The following is a 21,153-nucleotide window of genomic DNA, read 5'->3' as shown; positions in this document are numbered from 1 at the left end:
TTGGCTGTGGAGGGGTTCCCAGCTACAGGAGCTTGCTTCTGACCAGCGCAGAGTAGTCCGGGATTGGATTTCCCTTGCACCAGCAGTAAGATGCAATGTGATCTAATGCAGCTTTTCTCAACCCGTGGGTCGCAACCTAAAAGTGGGTCACAAAACATTGTAAAGGGTTGCAGCAAGGTCCCAGGGAATTGCGCAGTTTCCCCATGCAGGCTGCAACGGAGGGTGTGGGAAGCATGCAGCATTGTGAAAGCATGCCCCAGGAACCGGAGATGGAGGGAGGGGGCTGGGTGCAGCAGCCAGAGGAGGGGGCAGAGGGAGAGAGAGAGGAAGCGAGACTGTGTGGGTCAGGGTCGCGAGTCATGGCAAGCTGATAATGATGCTAACAAGTCCTGATGTGAAAAAGGTTGAGAACCACAGATGTAATGTATGATTCCATTATTACACCACCTGCCATGGCAGGAGGTGTGATTGTGTGGATCACACATTGGATCCCACTGTGCCATTACCAGAATATGTAGAGGCATCCTGAGTGAAAGAACCAACATTAACTTACAGCTTGCTCAGAGTGCAATGATATATGTACTTATAAAAATAACTAGCTTTTTAGATATTTGTTTGATCAAATGGAAATTTGGAAAAAGCTTTTCAATCTATCGGGATGCAAAGTACCCTGGGCATTGTCATTATTGTGGTAGAACTATACCTCATTCTGTGCAAAATCGGGAACGATTATGTGATATCTGTAATACATTCACCTATCATTGCACTAATACATACAGAATCTAGCAAGTTCATTTTCTCTAAGTTTTCTGGAAGTATTGAGGATTTTTGCATAAAAGATTGTACAAGACACCATGTTATCTAGTGCTCACCATGAGTGGAAGCTGGATTTACAGACTATGTAGTAAAGAAATAAATCAGTAGCCTTGTTCCCCCAGACCCAAATGTTTACGTGGGATTTTTCATAGTATTTAAAATGATAACTTAGTCTTTCTTAGTGAATAGGTGACAGTATTAACAAAATTCCTATCCTACAGCAGAGAAGAAAATACTCCCACATTCAGCAATACACACTTGTTATCAGTTAGTTTGTCCCCATTCTATTTATCAGTGCGTTTATATGAAACATATTTAAAGTAAACTGTCTTAGGGGAAATAACAGCAAAATTTGTATATTTTAAATGTCTCTTAAAAATTGAAGGAAATGGTTAGTTATTTCCTAAAATACCCAAATATATCTAGATGTTTACCCAAACTTCTTAAGTTAAATTACATTGGTGAAACTGAACATGGGCATTTATACAAAATATTTACATAAAGAAGTTAGGAGCTTCAAAGGATTTTATTTTTTATGAAGTGTGGAAGAGTTACTGTAAATGACAAATTGAAAGTTCAGTCCATATCACATTGGCCTGTAACCAAGGTAAAAGTCTGGCCTACTTGGTATTATCTTCATTTTGGTACAAATCAGGTATAAATATTTTTCAAGTCACTTCCCAATTCATAATATTTTTAAATCAGTCACTCATATAAATCATAGAATCATAGAAAATTAGGGTTGGAAGAGACCTCAACCAGTCATCTAGTCCAACCCCCTGCTCAAAGCAGGACCATCCCCAACAAAATCATTCCAGCCAAGGTTTTGTCAAGCCAGACCTTAAAAACCGCCAAAGATAGAGCTTTCACCACCTCTGGGTAACCTGTTCCAGTGGTTCACCACCCTCCTAGTGAAAACGTTTTTCCTAATATCCAACCTAAACTTCCCTTGCTGAAACTTGAGACCATTGCTCCTTGTTCTGTCATCTGTCACCAGTGAGAGCACTTTAGCTTCATCCTCTTTCAAAACAACCTTCAGGTAATTAAAAGCTGCTATCAGATCCTTCCTCAGTCTTCTCTTCTGCAGACTAAGTAAGCCCAGTTCCCTCAGCTGTTCCTCAGAAGTCATGTGCCCCAGTCCTTGAACCATTTTTGTTGATTTCCACTGGACTTTTTCCAACTTGTCCACATTCTTTCGGGGGGGGGGGGGATGTGGCCTCACCAGTGCAGACTAGAGCAAAATAATTACTTCCCCTGATCTGCTGGCAAGGCTCCTGATCATGCAGCCCACTACACTGTTAACCTTGGCAACAAGGGCACACTGCTGACTTATATCCATCTTGTTGTCCACTGTAACCCTCAAGTCCTTTTCTGCAGAGTTGCTGCTTAACCAGTCAGTTCCCAGGCTGTAGCAGTGCATGGGATTCTTCCTTCCTAAGTGCAGGACTTTAGACTTATCCTTCTTGAACCTCATTAAATTTCTTTTGGTCCAATCCTCCAATTTGTTTAAGTTGCTCTGAATCCTAACTGTACTGTCCAGCATACTACACCCTCCTAAATTATCTTAACCAAGTTTTCCATATTTTACTTGTGAACCATTCACTACTTCTAACTGGAAATAAATTGTATCTTTTATTTCTCTTTGTCCTTTGTGTTAATCAAAATCTCCCTCTTTTAAACATAAACATTCAGGCTATTTAAATTTACCACAAATTTGTGCTGTGTGGGCTCAAATTATTTAAAAAAAATTTATCTTTAAAATTACGTTGTTGATCTTTGCATTATTTATAATTCAATGATTTATTGGTTATGAATTTATTATAAATTCCTATCTTGTATATCACTGTGGCAGTTAGGTGATTAATTACAAAAATTGTAATATCAACACGGTATTTTGCTTTATCATAATTAATCATTCATATAACAGTAGCACCCAAATAGCAATACTTATAAACTAAACATACTACAAATTTTGATTGGTCAGTAGGATCTGTACAGGATTGTGGATCCAGATGGAATGTCAGGACTGGAAGAGAGAACACGTAATCGAGGGAAATAAAAAGCAGGGTCCAAACAAGTGCTTCATTTATTTATTGCTGTTAATAGATTCATATTTGTTAAGGCTATAATGGGACATTAGGCCATATGTCTTATGTTAAGCAGGCCATAGAACTTCACTATATTATCACTGCATCAAGCCAAATCACTTGTGTTTGGCTAAACCATATAGTCCTGAAAACATTAAGAAATAGAATATCTAAAACTGGATGTGTTTGTTCAGTGAGCTATCCCCCTCCCTGTTAAAAATCTCTGCCATATTTGTAGTTTAATTTGGGTGACACTCTGAACCAGGGGCAGGAAATTATTTTGGCTGGAGGGCTGCTTAACAAGTTTTGGTGAGCTGTCAAGGGGCACATGGGTAGCCCGGCCCCTTTACCATTGCCCCACCCCCTGGTCACCATATTGGGATCAGAAGTCCTGCCCCCTGACCTTTGCCACTGGAAGTCTCTTCCCTTGCACCTCAGAAATACTCCTTTTGGGAGGGGGTTGCCATCTTAGAACCAGAAAAAAATAAATCATACACTAGAATTCAAACACCTGCTAAAACATATTTTAATTTAATTACAAAAAATGTATTTCATGATTTGTGTTTGTGTGCTGTATATAGAAGGAATTGCATAATAACTCAAAAATAAAGTCTCACTTTTTTATATTGTGGTGGGGGGTTGTGAAGGACTGTGGTTATGTAGGAAGGCATAGGCTATACTGGGAGGGGTGTATATGTCAGTGGCGGTTGTGGGGGCCCAGTATATGAGTGTGTGTGGTTTGTGGGGTGTGAGGGAACACATGGTGCTCAACCCCTGCTACTGGCAGCAGCAGCAGGCAGGGGTCTCAGGGCACTTGTGCCAGATGTTGGCACCCGGCAGGGCGTGGCTCTGGCCTGTGCTGCATGTGGGTGTGCTAGAAATGCAGCCTGCCTGGCTGCCTCTATTATGGGGGCTCCATGTTGTGTGCCTGAAGCTCCCACACTCGCACCAGGGGAAGACCTGCGCTGAACTCTGCAGGGGGCAGGGCTTTCTCCACTTCTGGCAGAGTCCACAGACAGGCAGCTGGCTTCAGCATAGGAGCTGCAGATGCATGGCCCCCACTATAGAGGCAGCAGTGGGAGCCAGCCAGGAACCACAGGCACCAAGCTGCCTCCTGCTGTGTTCTGTGGTGTGGCATGGAGCCAGCCAGCCCGGCCAGGCACCTTCTGGCAGGGCACGTTTCCCAGCTGCAAGGCCAGGACCACATGATGCAGCAGGTGCTGGCTGGGCTAACCTAGCTCCTGCTGTGCTGGCAATCCTTCCTCTTCCCCCCCCACCCATTTTTATCTGATTCTCCACTCTTGGGTAGAGGTTGGAGGGTAACAGCCCCAAGGTTGCCAGGCCAGAAGCGGGGGGCTCAGGTTGAGACAGGGCCCGCGGGCCTTGCTGATTCTGCCGCCAGCTCCCCCTGGGTCCTGCTGCTGCTCATGCCTTGCTATCTTTGACAGGCAGCCAAGGGCAGATAACTATTAATTTTCTAAATTTTTAGGGGCCCCATGGGCTGGATAGCATGGCCTGATGGGCTGGAACTGGCCCATTGGCCATATTTTCCCTGCCCCTGCTCTGAATTCTGAGGTGGCACCATTGGGAAAGACGGGGTGGGAAAAGTGAATTCCAGTAGTATCCTCCTCAACAAATGTTCAGAGCATGACTTGCTCATCACGACTGCTATCTTCAGACAGAGTAACATATATAAGACCACTTAGAAACACCTGCACTCCAATCACTGGCACCCCACCCCCCCGGCACTACTTGTCATATCTGTGGGAAAATTTGCAGAACACAGATTGAACTTTTCAGCCATCTTAAAACTCACCAATAATCCCCTCCCATCCACCACCCGCTGGCAGACTCCATCCTCATACTGAGAGACAGCCAAAGATTTCAAGGCTGAGTTGGTCTGGTCCTAAATGCCAGATTTGGCCTTGTGTCATTGTTTTTTCACTAAATTAGATATCGCTTCATCAGCTGGTATTTATTTCTAATGAAAGAGTTGCCATATTTTTCATGCATACAGCATGTACCACAGCAGTACCTTGGAAGTTTATGTTGATTTACTTTTCCAGCATGACTCCCAAATTAGTTTCCTTCATAGTTTTAATAAGATTATTTTCTTTTGGATTATCTGTTGTTTGTCTACTTCATTCTTTGTTTGGGGAAGTGTAGGGTCACTGGGAATAGGTGTGCTTTAAAGCAAAGCAAGTAGGGGCATAGTGGACCTGAGTAGGTACAGAACAAAACCAAAAATATTAAATAAAATTAATGCAACCTGAATTATGTTGTTCTCACAGCAGAATTCTACTGGGGCATAGTTTGCATATGCTAGCTAATTGTGCTAATATTTCATGGTGCTCTAAATAATATTCCCTTTAGTTATCATAGATGAGTCCAGGATGTGAGCATATGTGGTATATACAGTATGAATTCTTATTTATTTTACCATGAGGCTTTAGATCAAGGAGAGAACTAGAGCCACTAAGCAGTTTACAACTTTTTCCAAGGCTGTCCCTTCAACTTCCAGTTGTAGCTTATTTCACTCACTTTCCTGCAAAAGCTCTCTGAACCATTTCTTCTCTGCCTTCTGTCTGACTTCAGACTAACACAGCTAATCACTTCTGTACTCGCTAGTTATAGCCCTCTCTATAATCATTTGCTATCAGCCATGCCACTGAAACACTCAAGGTAAGATTCAAAGACAATATGTGGGGTATGGGGCTGAAAAAAGTAGCCTATGCAGTATGGGTATAAGGGTGGAAACAGACATCACCCTTTTGCTGCCATAAAAATGTTTGTGGACACATGAAGTGAAAGCAGATAGACATCCATAGCTTCGGTCACACTACAGATGCTCAAATTTGTGGCCGTTACACAAGATAGTAATAAATTTGGCTGCTTTATTGTGGCGCATGTCTGCTTGCTTATGGCAAAAGAGGTCAGGCAGCATAAAGCTACCCTGGCACTCCAGCATCCATGGGGTTGGGGCTGCACAGGCTTGAGGGGCCTGGTCCTGCACAGCCCAGGGATTCACAGCCTGGATGAGCCCTCTCAAGCTGTGGGAATGCCTGACTGCTTTCCTCACTTACCTCAAGGAAGCATCTGGGTAAACCAGGAAACTCAGTGCTTTAGGGTGCATGGGGATTCCCCTACTCCCCAACATGGAAGGGCACTTCTGCAAGCAGGGGTTTTCCTCTGCTTGCAAATGAGTCCCAAGTTAGGGTGCAGCAACCAGGGAAGTCTGTAGACCCCCTAGGGTGTGATCAGCTGCTTCACAGCTAATCATGTTCCCTTGAGATACCTGTTTCCAGCCTAAGAAAATTTGGACTGCATATGCACAACAGCTTTGCAAAAAAAAGGGAAATGTAAGGCATGCTCCCATTCTTGATTATTATCTTTTATGGGCTGGTTTACAAAAATGACTAGCTCATAACTGGCCTGTGGATTAAAATATAGAGATTCAAACATGATAACCCCATCTCATTTAATGAATATATAGTAATATGAAGGGCTGAAAACTCACCAGCCTTTCATTTCCAATTAGAAACATTTTTATATGACTAATCTAGAAAAGGAATTTAAATGTATTCGAATGCAGAACATTGAAAGACCCTTTCTCTAGTTTACCTCTCCATTGTTTATGCTCAGTGACCTTGGCCTATTACAAAAACAAAAATGAAATGTCTACTGACCTAAATTTGGAACATAAACAAGAACTTTGGCAAGATATACAGCTTGCAGTCAGATATTTAATTATGTTAAATATTAGATAATGTATTAAATCCAAATGCGTTAATGTATTAAATCAAAATCCCTTCCTTTAAAGAAAGTGCATCTTCAACTTGCTAATAAAGTAAAATACACAAGATAATGCTAATATGCACTTTTGTTGTTGATCTATGCTGGAAAATATTAGAAGATATTTAGGAGCCAGTGTGATGGCTAGAATATGATCATTACAGCCTACGCCTACCATTGTTACTGTTTTCAGTGTCTAGGTTTAGTCTTTCTGTTCACAGCAGACAAAAGGTAAAAACAATGGCAACATCACATTGTCTTCTAATTTACTGAAGTTTGAGAGTTGTTCACCGGGCACTTGGAACATTTTACTGTGAAACATCATCCCATTCATGTTCACATAAAAATACTGCTAAAAAGGAAAGGAATGACAGAGGAGGAAATTGCATCTTTCCCTTCCTTCCCCCCTCTTTATCTCCTGCATTAATTTCCCGATTTTTGCCTTTTCTCTTCCAAATCTCTGATCTTCATTTAGTTTTCTCTTCACTCTTGAATTTGGAAATACAGATAAAGATACACTAAAGAAAAAGATGTAACAAGTCAAAATAGTTTGAGATTGAAAATGAGTGGTTCTGCAGAATCAGTTTACCAAGAATATCAGTTACAATCTCTTAGGGTGTGGACAAATAATTAACCTGTGTTAAAGGTGGAAAAGCAGTCATATTACATAGCCTCTGATTTGAATTAAAACTGTTTCTGTTTGCATACCTCACATTAAGTAGAAGCTAAACTGAAGTACTTTTGGTTGCTTATGGATATGAAAGAAAAAAACATTCTTAGTTAATGCCTCTGTGACACCTCCCTTCATGTATCACACTTCTTAAGAAGACTTATTTGCTTCATTGAGCCACGTGGCGGTAGCATTCACTGAGCACCTGCAAAACAGCAAACAAACAAAAACACCAAATGAATACTATGTGGACAACATCGTTTTTAATTCCACTTATTTATTATAGGTGTTAATGTAGTATGCCACCTACTTAGTCTGCTTTCGTAAAATAATCCTGCAGTCTTCCAATGACAAAGTATATTTTCTTTATGAAGATTGTGACTAGAGTATGGAAAGCTCTAAAAACAACACAGACCACTGCATATAGAAAAGCTGCCATAAAAAGGTACACAGGAAGCTTAGTGAAGTCAGGTGTTACAATGAGCTTTAATTTGTGAAATCTCAGTTCAAGCACGTGTGTGAATTCCTGGACTGCAGGCATCAGAAATGACAGTTTAAAGAAGTACCTTGTTTACTTTGTAGTGTATGGCTCTGGAATAAGAAGGACAATTCATACATATTCCCAAGTAGCTAACAGATATTTCTCAGGAACAATGTTAAGGATCTGCCCTTAAAGTCTAAGCAATAAAGAGTTATGACTGCCCAGCCCACCTATAACCTGTTATACTGAGTTATATGCATAAGAAATTGCAAGTGAGGCATTTTGCTGGAATGCTGTCTATCAGGCATCCAGCTGTGCACATGTGACCCTTGTGGCTAATGGCAAGGAACCATGTCTATTCATCTTCCTCTAAATGATTTTTTCTTGGCTTGCTTACTGTTTGAGAAAGTGTTTAACAAAGAGGAAGCAGGAGAAAAATTTGAGGAGGGAAATAAGGGGCTCTTAGCTTCCAACTGGCTTTTCAGGGAAGAGAATGGGGGACACATATCACCACAGGGACAGCTGGTTAGTTGTTATCTTTTAGCAATGACTATAGGTACAATTTTGTAATACCTGTGAGGTAGATCACCAGGCCACACTTCTTAGACATAGAAGGTATTTTAGATACAAGCTTAAAATGATGATTTTGTTTCATAAGCCTGCAATGGACTCTCATCCTGAATAGACACACGAGGGACTGTGACCAGAAGTCCTTACTCTAATCCCACATTTCCCATCCTGAATTTGGGGATTGAGGGAAGAAGTATTGATGCAAACAAATGTTAAGCGTGTAAGTGGACAGACCTGCATTGTGAAGTGCTCTGGAGTAGCCTATTTATTTCATTTCCATGTAAAGCTTGTCCTGCACAAGGCAAATGGTAGTTACTCGCCTGAAGAGCTTTACCTCCGAAAGGCAAATACAAAGAATAAATGATACACTAGCAAACCAAGGGGGAATAACTTAGTTTACTGGAGTTATTATTTATGATTACAGGGAAACCGTATAGCTGCACCTTTTCTCCAGGATACTGTGTAATAGTACTCCTGCATGCAGTCCCAGGTATTCCTGAGGACATTCTGCCTGCCTCTGTCTTCAGGAACTTCCACTGATGCAGTACTTCCCTGCCTACCCCTGTAAAAGCTACAGTCTGGTCATACATTAAGGTCCAGAATAGAGCAGGATTTCTTTTCAAGCAAGTTAACCCCTTAAGTAGGCTGATTAAATGGAAGACTTTATAGATCGTAACTACAGGGGCAGTAGCAGATATTGCAATAATACAATGCAGGATTCATTATCTACTGTATTTTCTACTATTCAAAGAGGCTGCTTTTACACAAGCTTGTTTTGCTATTTTTTAATGAAATGAGGTAAATTCAGCTCACTCTTGTATTCAACCCACTCTTGTAGCTTAAAATAGTTTTTATGAAAAGAAATTCCTACTATGATTGCAAGGTTAAAGCTGCTTCATGTGCCATATACTACAGGTATATGATCTAGTACCCCATGATATCCTTGTGGAAAAATTGGAATATTGTGGGCTTAACTGCTCAACAGTTCAGTAGGTGAAAAACTGGCTGCATGGTAGGACCCAGAGAGTTCTCATGAATGGATCTGTGTCATCCTGGCGATAAGTGGCCAGTCGTGTCCCTCAGGGGTCCATGCTTGGACCAGTGCTTTTCAACACCTTTATCAGTGATTTGGATGTGAGGGTGAAAAGCTCGCTGGCCAAGTTTGCAGACAACACCAAGTTATGGGGGAGCATGGCCATGCCAGAAGACAGGTTGCAGACACAGGCGGACCTGGACAGGCTGGAGAGTTGGGCAGACCGGAACCAGGTGAAGTTCTACACTCGGAAGTGTAAGGTGCTCCATCTGGGGGCAAAAATCCCCAACATATCTACAGGCTCGGTGGCGACAATTCGACTTGCACCTCAGCCAAAAGGGACCGAGGGCTACTGATTGACCATCGCATGAGCCGGCAGTGCAATGCTCAGCAGTTGTTGGGCAACTGTTGTAGGGCAAACAACATGCCAGCATGCATTAACCGTTGCATCTCATGCAAAATGAAGGAAGTGATACTCCCACTGTACTCCACACTGAAGACTGTAGACTACAGTGGAGTACTGGGTCCAGTTCTGGGTGCCACACTTCAACAAGGATGTGGAAGAACTTGAGAGAGTCCACAGAAGAGCCACCCATATGATCAGGGACTTGCAAGACAAGCCACATGAGGAGAGGCTGAGGCACTTGGCCCTCCTCAGCATACAGAAGAAAAGGCTGAGAGGGGACTTGGTTGCAGCTTACCTGCATCAGGGGAGTACATCAAGAACTCAGTAAACAGCTGTTCACCAGGGTACCCTTGGGGAAGACCAGGAGCAATGGATACAAACTCCTGGAAGGCTGCTTCAGGCTCAATTCCAGGAAAAACTCCTTCACAGTCAGGGTGCTTAGACTGTGGAATAAACTCCCTTCAATGGTGGTATAGTCACCTACCCTGGAAATCTTCAAAAGGACACTGGACAGTCACCTCATTGGGGTCACTTGACCCCAATTGTCTTTTCCTGCCTAGTGCAGGGGGACTGGACCTGATGATCTACAAGCAGAGCTGACCCAAGCAGGGTGCGGGGCCTGGGGTAAACCAGCCCATGCCCCGCCCCTGTTCCAATCCACGCACCCCCGACCCAGTGAAGCTGCCACCACCACTGGCAGCAGTGACATTGGTGGTGGGGGGGTGGTAGCAAGCAGCTAGATGCAAAGCTGGTGGCTTCAGCACGGAGTCACCGCAGCTGCTCCCCCCAGCTTCGCAGGGCCCAGGGCAGTTGCCCCAATTCACACCCCCACGCCCAGGATGGCCCTGTCTACAAGTCCCCTTCCAGCCCCTAACAATTTATGAATCTTTCTAAGTGATTTGTATTGTACTGTACAAAATGGTTGTCTTGAATAATGCTTCAGAGAAGGAAAATAAAACATTATCACACGGAGGAAACCCCTACTGAGAATTCAGCAATTTACTACATCACCAGTTCATAGTCTTCAGTCACCACCACATGGTGAATTACTGAGGGAGTTGATGATGAGTTGCAGTCAAAATTCTTACATTTGTGTATATTGTGGCATGGCGGTGGAGAAGATCACTTTAGAGTAGGCACCTAGAAGGACTGAGGCTGAGACAAAGAATGAGAAAATCACCCTCTTCCACCTGCTGTCTCCATAAGTTCTGAACCCCTCTATACTGAGCTCTTAGCAATCAGCTGGCTCCACAGCCTTCTCAAAGTACTTTCTAACCAGACAGAAGATAGAGAGAGAAGGAATGCAGTGAGGTTACTACTCTTCAGTCCAGCACCAGATAGCATCCCAATACTGTTGTCCCTGCAGCAACCATACACTACTTGCAGTGCGCCTGTCAGTCATTCCTCAGGAAGTACACCTCCATCTTACCTATGTAAGGGGCACAAAGCCTGCTCCAAAGTTCAGGGAAAGACTCTTTTGACTCTTGGGTACTTTGGATCTGGTTCATGGACTTCACAGTAACTTTCAGTGAAGACTAAAAATACTAAGCATCCATACAGCAAATGATCTTCCCTTTGAAATCCCTACAAAAATATGTGTTTTGTTAAAAGTAATTAAACCCTGGAGCGAGCTGTATAGAGAAAAATAATTCAGCCTGTTGCAACCCATTAAAGATTTGTAATATGTGAAGGCTGTCTCTCAGATGGTAATGCAAGAATTTTACAAATAATTCTAAAGAAAAGAAACTAAAGAGAAATGAGTGTGGGTGAAAACAGTAGGGGGAAAATCTATAAAAGAGGTAAAGTGGTGCTGTGTATTTATTTTTATATATAATAGTACAGAATATTTACCATGATAATATGGTTTTAGAGATATATAATGGAAGTCAAAACAACTGCTTGTTCATTTTGGCCACTAATCTATTCTATTGCACTGTAATTTTTCAAGAAAATGTTGGTATAAAGTCTTTCTTAAATTAGAATTACATTGATGTATTTTAGCAGTGAAAGTATGAGATGGATAAATATGAAGAAATGTGCCATCTCTCTTATGAACTGAGTGGTCACAATGTCACTAGAATAAATTAATTTAAATAAAAAGCAAAAAAAGTTCCAATTCCATTTTTCCTCCCATTTTTCACTTGCATATTATTTTTGTTTTCATGAAACAAATGCTGGCATTCAGCCTTAATCTGTCATATTATATATTTTTGTAAAACTAAAAAATGTGATACGTTTGGCATGTCTTGGTGATAAAAGCATCGAGATTCATAAGCAGTATCTTCAACTGTAGGAGCTTACCTACAGTAGGTTATATAGTTCATGCTAACTTTAGTTTATGCATATTGAAATGGCCTCCATCTAAATAATACAAGTATTTGAGTATATTAACTAATGATATAATGAGTATTCTATATTCCTGTTTTGATTTATGTTCATATGGTCCAAGCTGTCTGGTATTTTACTGGCCTTCCAACAGGCATCCCACATTGCTTTACATCCTGCCATGAACAACTAGGCAGTATGCATCCTACCAGGACTGAAGCCCTTGAAAAGTATTATCACAAAAATAATGCATACAAAGCTGGGACAGCCAATTAGAATCATGTGTGGAACATTAGGCAAGGACAGATCAAGAGGAAGGAATGGTAATCAGCTTCTAAAAAAAACCAAGGATGAAAACCAGTTTTCCAGCCATGCTTGTCCATGTTGTGATAAGCTGGACAGGATGTGTCATGGAATCACCAGCAATCTACGTTTCATTGAGGAGAGTGCTGAGTCAATCCAGGCCACTAAAGACTCTGGGATCAACAGAGACTCTAAGGAAGTTGCTTACCTGCAAGCCAGGATCTCTTCATAATGGAAGAGCTGAAAGGCTGAGAAGGTATCAGTGAACACCCAGTATGAGAGCCCAGAAGAGGAAACACTAGCCAGTTTGTATGTAACACATTGTATTGAAATTTATAATAAGTGGAATTAAATGCTACAGTATACACACATTGCTTGTGGGGGGGTTGTGTGTTTAGTTGGATTTCTTACAGATGTCCAGTGAATGATACAACCATTTGCACACCTACAACCACACCCACCAGTAGGTTGTGTTTGTCTCACCTTGCTGTCTGCTGTTATGTTTGTAGAGCATTCAGTCAAGCCTTTGGTCTTGTACAGTAAAGACCAGTAGACAGTAAAGCCCTTTTGCTCCCTGTCTGATGTCACTACGATGAACAAACTCCTACAATACACAAAACTGATGGGATCCCAGTGAGCAGGATCCTACTAGTGCTTCATTGTGAACTGTAAGTGCCAAGTGCTACAAGGGAAGAGAAAGGGCACTATACTGCCAGGGCTTTCTTCCCATAGTGTGTTCAGTAGTTGGCGTCTAACGTGTCAATGTTGGACTACAAGAATTTTACATATCCAGGACATTGTGCAGGGACTCCTGCACTAACTGTGATTAGTTCTATGATGAAATCCTTACACTAATGAAAAAATCACTTTGCACTGACTCCATCTGAAATAGATGGTTTCATTTCATCCAGTGCCATCAACTGTCTGATAAAAGGCTTCCAGCTTATGTAACTGAGTTGCGTTGGTGGTCCAAAAACTGTAATTTTAGCACCAATCTTGAGTCTCTCCTGAGGACTCAGTTCATGTATGGGGTTCAAGATGAAGCCCTGCAATGCAGACTGATGTCAACTGAGACTCTCCAAGATCATTCCAAAGGAGATTCTCCAAAGAAGTCACCACCAGCATACAGTAAATTCTTCATCCCTGAGAAGCTGCCACAGGTGAAATACATGCCATTAACATGTATGCCATCATTGCAAGCACAAGAATCACATCAAATGTGTGTGTTGTGTAAAGTTTAAGCCACACAGAAAGAAGTCAAACAAGCAGGGTAAGATTTCTGCTGCCACAAATATTGTTGCTGATCCAAATGGAAATTCAGCCAGTGGAACACTCAAAGACATCTACACTACAGAGTTTGTCAATAGCATGAACATACCTCCTCCATAGAAGAAGAGACCTACACTACAGTGAAGTTGCAGTGTGTTCTGTGTAATACAGACAGACTCAGGCTCTGAGTTTGCCTTAATTTTGGAAGAGGCATATAAATTGCTATGGTCTTGTAATCACCCCTCTGCTGTTCCACACAAAGCAGGACTTGCCAATTTTGCGGACTTGTCAGCAAAAAGTTGATTTGAAAGGAGAATGTTACATCAGCCTCCACTGTGGGAAGAACTGAGGGGTCCTCTTTCTCATAGTTGCTGAAGGACTGTGAGCAAACTTGCTAGCTGGAAAACAGTTTGAGCCACTGGACAGCAAGTTAACAGGAGTGTACAGTGCTGTAATGGACACCATTCAAGATATCCTAAAGAAATTCAGCAATGTTTTAAAGAGGAGCTAGATACATACCAACACCCATGATTTATTGCTTCGACGGTGGCACCAATTTGAAAGAAGCTTTGTCAAGTTGCACTTGCCCTCTGTCCAACGACTTTGCACACTGACACTCACAGTAAGACACTTTGTAGATATGTCAATCAGATGCAAGGTTGAGTTCCAGGTAATATGATGTCTACTTATCAAGAAAACATTATACTGCCAATGGGACTGCTTTTTATGAGTCCATCAGCTGGTGTTGTAGACCTGTTATATCCTCCAGCTGCCAAAGTGATTTGAGAAAGCCAAAAGAACCTGCTGCCATCTTCAATGAGATACCTCCAGCCCCTGGACTGAGTCATCCAAGATGAGTCATTCTCTAACCCAAGTACTTAAACTGTTATCAGGGCAAGAGATGTTATGTTCTGAAGGGGGGGGGGGGGGGGGGTGTGTTGCTCCCTACCAAAAAGAGCCCCTCTACACTGAAAGTGGCAGGATAACACTGAAAATGTTCTGAGGATGTGCTAGGGGGAAATGATAAAACATTATTTTAGTAAGAGTTTAAATCACAGATCATCTCTTTCTTTCAGTTTCCTGGTCTGCTAGACACCTAACTTCACAAACTCCCTTTTCTTTCTACATGCTCAAAATGGCCTTCTACTCACGGTCATGTTGGCCTTCCACTGCCTGACTAGGCAGAATTAAGTAATAAAACTTGATAGTGAAAGTATGTTCAGTAAATACTATTACAGTACTGAGTACTGAGGCCCTACTGAAATTAAATTCATCCCATGCTTTGACAGTGCCATTTTGAGGTTGCAACTCTCATAGTGTAAATAATATAACATTTCATATATCAACAAGTTTTTATTCTACTCATGTTTTTAGCAACCCATATTAAGAAAGCTTAGAGCATTCCACCTGGGCTTTTATAATGGTACAAAATATAGCACCTAAGCAATAAGTACATTTTGATTAAAGTATGTATGAAATGCATAGTAAGATACTGATGAGAGTAACAGCACACTGCTAAATTCAGGTTCCAAATAAGCATGGCAAAACTTGTTCTATTTTATGATTGACTTTGTGTGTTTAAAAAAAAATTAGAAATAAAAAGAGACTACCAGGCATCTCCTCAAAAGAAACTACCAGGCATCCCTGATCCTGTGCACCTGATATCATCATTTTGGAGGCAGTAGGTTCCTGGCATGTCATAATATTTGACCATCTCTAAGCCTACACATCCTACTTTTCGGTGGGGCTCTCACCCTTGTTCTCACAGATACTATGCAGTACATGGCATGCAGTCATAACACAAGGCAGGGATTGTCTACAGCCTCTAGCCTTGTCAGGAGCCAGTTTTCTTAATATGCGCTCCATTGTCATCTTGCAGCTGCTAAGGCAATAGTTAAACAATTCCTTTCTATGAGTCTGTTGTCCAGTAAAAAGCTTCATCAGCCAGAGTAGTAGAGGATAAGCTAGTCTCCTGAATGACAGTGGGATTATTAATACCAGTAATGTCATATAATGGCTATAGGAGCAAAACTGCATTTTTCAATGTGCATATGAGAGTTAATTTTCCTAAGTATCTGTCATGGCGATTAAACAGTTCTTGGAGCACAACATGTACTCAGAGATGGGAGGGGCAAAAAATAGGAACATGGTTCCATTTATTGAAAAGCAAGTCAGGAGCCCCATGCATGCAAGCTATCAAGAACTACCTAGCAAGTCTTGGAACATGTACCAGTATTGCCTCCTTAGCACCAGTGCCCTCCTAATCAGTAGCACCGTGTCTTGGCGCACTGGTCTGAATTGCTGCTTCTGCAACTTTAGAGTTAGCTCTGCTAAATAGTGCCCTAAATTGTGCAGCACCTGCTGATCATCACAGGAATATAGCACAATCCCCACTCACCAATTATCATTTGTATCCTGAGTCCCAAAATGGCACGGCATAGAGAAAAACAAATCCAAGAAAAGTTATCCATAAGACACTAATCATATCCTCCCAACTCTCATTTTTGTCCTCAGTGTCTCATCTGCAAATCTGAAGCTCACCTGCAAAGAGTGGCATGCAAAGGCATTTTGCTTGGCACGCACACTTTAGCACAGAAATGTGCTGGAAATCAGCACAGCTAAGTTCAAGGTATTGAGTGTTGGGAATTAAAGTTTGTTTTTTACAGGAAAAGAAATTAGAGGTGGTATCTTCATTTTAATACCTTGGAATCTATTTTAATAAAAATCTGAGCCAGAATAAGCACATGTAAAATGGATACACTGGGGTCTTGGGTGGAGTTCTGTCCTTGTACAATAACACAGGTAGAAGAGAAGTTCTGGCAGCACTAAAGATCTATAAATCTAAGGTATAAAAAAGTATTTTTAGAGTGTACATTTCCTCAGAGCATCTTTATTTTTTCCCATTTTCACCTGTTGCTAGAATATGCTTTTGTTTGAGTTCTTGTGTGAAACAGTAACAATGAGGTAGTAGAGTTAATGGTAGCACAGCTGCATTGTTATTTGTATTGCCTTCAGTGACACCTTGAGAATGGCACAGTGTACTCTACAGGAATTTGAGGTTTTCAGTTAGAAAACCTAAAGAATAAGCTGAGTAATGCAGGTGGTGGGAAAAGGAAAGATTGCAAGTGTCCTGGAGTTCCTACCATTTCTAATTGTTTATAAGCAATAGAATAACAGTAATAACAGACAACAGTTCCGTGCCATAATTCGTAGTACTTTTTGATGGAAGTGAACAAAGATTGTACATAAGCATGTTTAAGGTTTCCAAGTCAGAAAAAGTTAATTAGTTGGACATGGGAAAACTAGATAAAGAGATTTGTCTAATAATTCATTGTTCATTCTTTTATCTGTGCTGGAAGTTTGCGAAATCCTGAATGGTATTTTATGCTGATGACATAAATTATTAGGTCCATCTTCTAAAGAGACTGGACCAATTCCATATCTTTGTAAACATGTAAACAGTTACTGCCATTTGCATCAGCATTTGTGACTCTCTCTGCTCCATTTGTTTACGTTACATTTTGCTTCTGTAAACAGCCCTGTAGATACTAAAATAAGTGCCTTGGGAATTCCATTGAACAGCCTCATATGGAAAAGTACATACAGTTCTCAACTTAGAAAAATACGGGAAGGAAACATCTTCTGCCCAGGGTTACATGCACATAGCTTTTTCACCATTTGCAAGATTCGGCAGCTCACTTGCCTGACTGGATGAGTGAACCTTGAACTAGTTTGGCCCAGTGCAAGCACTGCTGTCGCATCAGATTTGTACTTCGTACACATTGCAATCTGCTTATTTATCTCTGAGAAGATGATTTCTATCAAATGAATAGGTTCTTTCTATTGGTTTGAGCAATAGATATATAAGATTATATCTTGAAATTACTCACAATGCGGATGTTCATCCCTGAAAGGACTTTAGGCCAACGTACCCTTTATGTAAGTTGATTACAATTTGACCATATATTAATAAGTAAAACCAATGTAAACATTTTATTGTGTCATTTTAGCCATAAATACTAGACTCTGAGACCTAGTTTTCTGACAAATCAGATCAATGATCTATATCTTGCTTGTACAGCATTCAGGGTAATAAAGAGTTATTCATCCTCAGTCTTTTATGTTTCCCTTTTGCAGGTTACAACACCTGTCCCCAGTTGTCCAGGACAAATGACTCTTCATATCAGTCCTTCCCTTATATGTGGGGGTGATGCATTTACACATTCTAACTTTGATGGCTGTATAGAGTCTGCCATGTGCATTGTAGAGGCTATAAAATGTAATTTATAATGTTTTTATGATAGTTTTTTTGCATATAATTTTAAGTTTGTGCTGAATCCTATCATGATGCATTAAATGTTGGTATGCTGTTAGCAAAATTTGACTCTACAGAAATAAAAAAATTTGAAGACACTGGATTTTACTTACGTTTATTTGAATGTATTTGAGTTTTGAGGATTCATTTGATGTTTGTGTTTGGATGTTCTGCAATGAACAAAACTCTTCTGCGGCCTGATTCTATTGGGTTATTTTGCACACACTGACTTCATTGAATGTTACAAGCTTAAAGAGTAAAAGGCAGTTTTGAAAATATTACTTGCTGCCTACCTGAATCTTTACATTTATACATCTAGCTCCAAAATACTTTGAAAGGTTCACTCAGGCACTATACTGCCACGCATCCTTGACCTTTGCCCAGAACTGTCATTGACATCAGTATTGGGAACCAGCATAATTTGTGGCTAAAATAGTGACAACAAAGATTTCCAAACACAGGGCCTAAAGTTATGATGTTTTAAGCTCAAGGTTGTATACCTGTGACCGGGCAGATTAGTGCCTGCCTGAGATACTGAGCACTTGACAGTTTCATTGACTTCATGAAGAGGTGCTGGTTTCTCTAAAAACTAAGTCACTAGTTGAGGAACCAGGAGTAATATTGCTGCCTCTTGTCCCCCAATCCCATCCTAAATTAATGTAATAAGTGAAGATGTTCATTGCAGCTTTGGGGCAGGCTTTTGTTCAAGGCAACAGAAACTCCACTATGACTAGCAATATTATTATTTAATTAATCCAGTCAAATCGGTGCTCTGAGGTGTAATTTATTTTTAATATTATTTAACAAGTACAGTTATTTTTAATTTGTCAAGACTGTCTTTGAATGCAAAATATGTCACTAAGAGCTGTATTTTTGCAAGATCCATCTCTTTACTACAAGAAATGCCATACCAATAAAAATTGTTACCCATCCTTGGTAAAGTCCAATCATAAGTGTACAAACTGCACACATCAAGGAAAGAATGAAGAGGGAGTAAAAAAAATGCATTTACTTGTATCGCTGCCTCCCTTGTTTTACTAGGTCTGTTACCTTGAAGTGTTCTCTAGAATATACTTTTGCATCTCAGCTGTAACAGTAAGTTAACTTTAATGTATTTAATACAACGAAAAAACTACTGGACCAGAAAATAGATGCACTTAAAATAGTTCAATAATTTGCCAGTTTAGTGGTTCAGCCTATAGTGCATCAAGCCTCAGGACTTTGATTCTTTGCTGCCTAGAGAGAAACTGATCCAGTCTCCAAAATAAGTAGTAGTCTGATGACCAAAGAAAAGGGACAGTAACAGCAAATATGGAAGTACACACCATTATTTTAGTGGACAGGAAATGCAATGATGAGGTGTAGAAAAAATTTTATTGAAATAGTATATTAATATAGTTACAAAACAAGGTAATAAAAATAATCATAAACATGGCTTTCTAAGTTTAGAGTTACATTGGCAACACAATGAAATTAACCCATTTAAATCATAGTACTTATGCACTATAATAAATTCCAGACCTTAGATACTTTATTGATAGAACATTTATAGATGCAGATTTGTTGTGTTATCTCTGTGAAAATATATAATGAGAAGGAATGAACAATGACAATACCCAATAAGTGTATTCGAGTGATAAATGGGTTTGGTAGCTGCTTGATTTCATATGTGCTCACTAATGAGTACAGCTTTAGCTGAAATAAAACTTTATGATGCATTAGTAAAAAAGCTTAACTAATAACTTGCCTTGCTGCATGTCCATTTTAGATGCTGAAGATGACAGGTTATAACAAGCAGGTAGATTTTTTTCTCCTTTGTTTCTGGGCAGGAACAATGGATTTGGGGGAAAAGAGTTTTACTGGTGTGTTTCTTTTTGTTTAAAAAAAAGCAAAACTATCACTGAGGTACTTTACCAGATCCTGGTGTCAGATACAACATGCTGTATAACTCAGTTAAATCAACAGTAAATATGAAAGACAATGAATTTATTTGATTTACACTGATGTACCTGAGATCAAATCTGTCCAGCTCTCTCATACAACAGAACCACTCTCCATATTCTGTCTGTTGGAGTTGGTGCAGGACTTTTCACTTAAAAATGCTACCTATTGTCAAAATGAGAATGAGAGTTATGAATTACAACGTTCAGTAAATCAGAAACTATAGAAAATCAACATTGTATTGTTATTTTATTCATCCATGTCTCCCATTGGCTTCTGAGAATTAAAAAATTCCATGGTGAGGCTTTCTGCAGACTTGCCTGGAGCAAAATCTCACTTAAGTCTGTTTTGGTAATCCTGATTTCTGTCATTTACATCGTTCCAGCTTCTTTCCATCTTATGAAGCAACTACTGTGACAAGCAATTGTGCCCTAAAGGGCAACAAAACCAGGCTGGAAATACTGTTGTATCATTCAGTCAGGTTACATTTTCTCTCTCCAGTACAGGAATTTCCAATTATTTATTTTCCCTAATAGACAAATACAGCTGGCAATCAAGAGCAATATATTCATTTGTTAAACAAATTTTATTGAAATAAACATGTGATATATGAAGGGCTGGTTTGCACTCCAGTTTTTTATAGCTGACATTTTCAACTACATAGTTTTAACTTGTGAAGGAAATCATTATTTCACGGGCCAGGTGCCCAGACATTGGAAACTAGCTAATGTGGTCCCCATTTATTAGAAAGGGAGAAAGGAGGACCCAGGAAACTATAGGCCCATAAGCCTCACATCCATCTTGGGGAAAATCCTTGAAAAAATTATCAAGGATCACATCTGTGAGGGGCCAACAGGGAACACCATGCCCAGGGGAAATCAACATGGGTCCATCAAAGGCAGGTCCTGCCAGACCAACCTGAAGGCCTTTTATGACCAGGTAACTAAATCCCTAGATGACGGTGTCACCATGGACGTAGTCTTTCTGGACTTCAGGGCCTTTGACACTGTCTCTCACCCCATTCTCATTAATAAATTGAGCGACTGTGGCATTGATGCCTACACAGTTGGATGAGTCAAAAATTGGCTGATGAGGCGCACCCAGAGAGTGGTGGTGGACGGGTCATACTTGACCTGGCAGGATGT

General features: G+C 40.6%; 1 protein-coding gene across 5 annotated transcripts in view; it reads left to right on the top strand.

Annotated features, from left to right (window-relative positions):
* Positions 1 to 21,153, top strand: part of RNLS (renalase, FAD dependent amine oxidase) — a 163,665-nt gene that overhangs the window by 129,704 nt on the left and 12,808 nt on the right. For 4 of the 5 annotated variants that reach the window (XM_019538614.1, XM_019538617.1, XM_019538615.1 and 1 more), the window contains one exon: positions 17,890 to 18,170. In XM_019538614.1, coding sequence (XP_019394159.1) covers positions 17,890 to 18,042 — 153 coding nt within the window. In that variant the 3' untranslated portion in view covers positions 18,043 to 18,170. Of the gene's footprint in view, positions 1 to 17,889; positions 18,171 to 19,108; positions 19,163 to 21,153 lie in introns of those variants that run through there. The other variant, XM_019538616.1, reaches the window with a different exon arrangement.

Source organism: Crocodylus porosus, unplaced genomic scaffold (assembly GCF_001723895.1).
Source record: "Crocodylus porosus isolate Cpor-Errol unplaced genomic scaffold, CroPor_comp1, whole genome shotgun sequence".
NCBI classification, from domain to species: Eukaryota; Metazoa; Chordata; order Crocodylia; family Crocodylidae; genus Crocodylus; species Crocodylus porosus.
The sequence above is the reverse complement of the archived record's forward strand: the minus strand, read 5'-3'. Positions and strand labels throughout refer to the sequence as shown.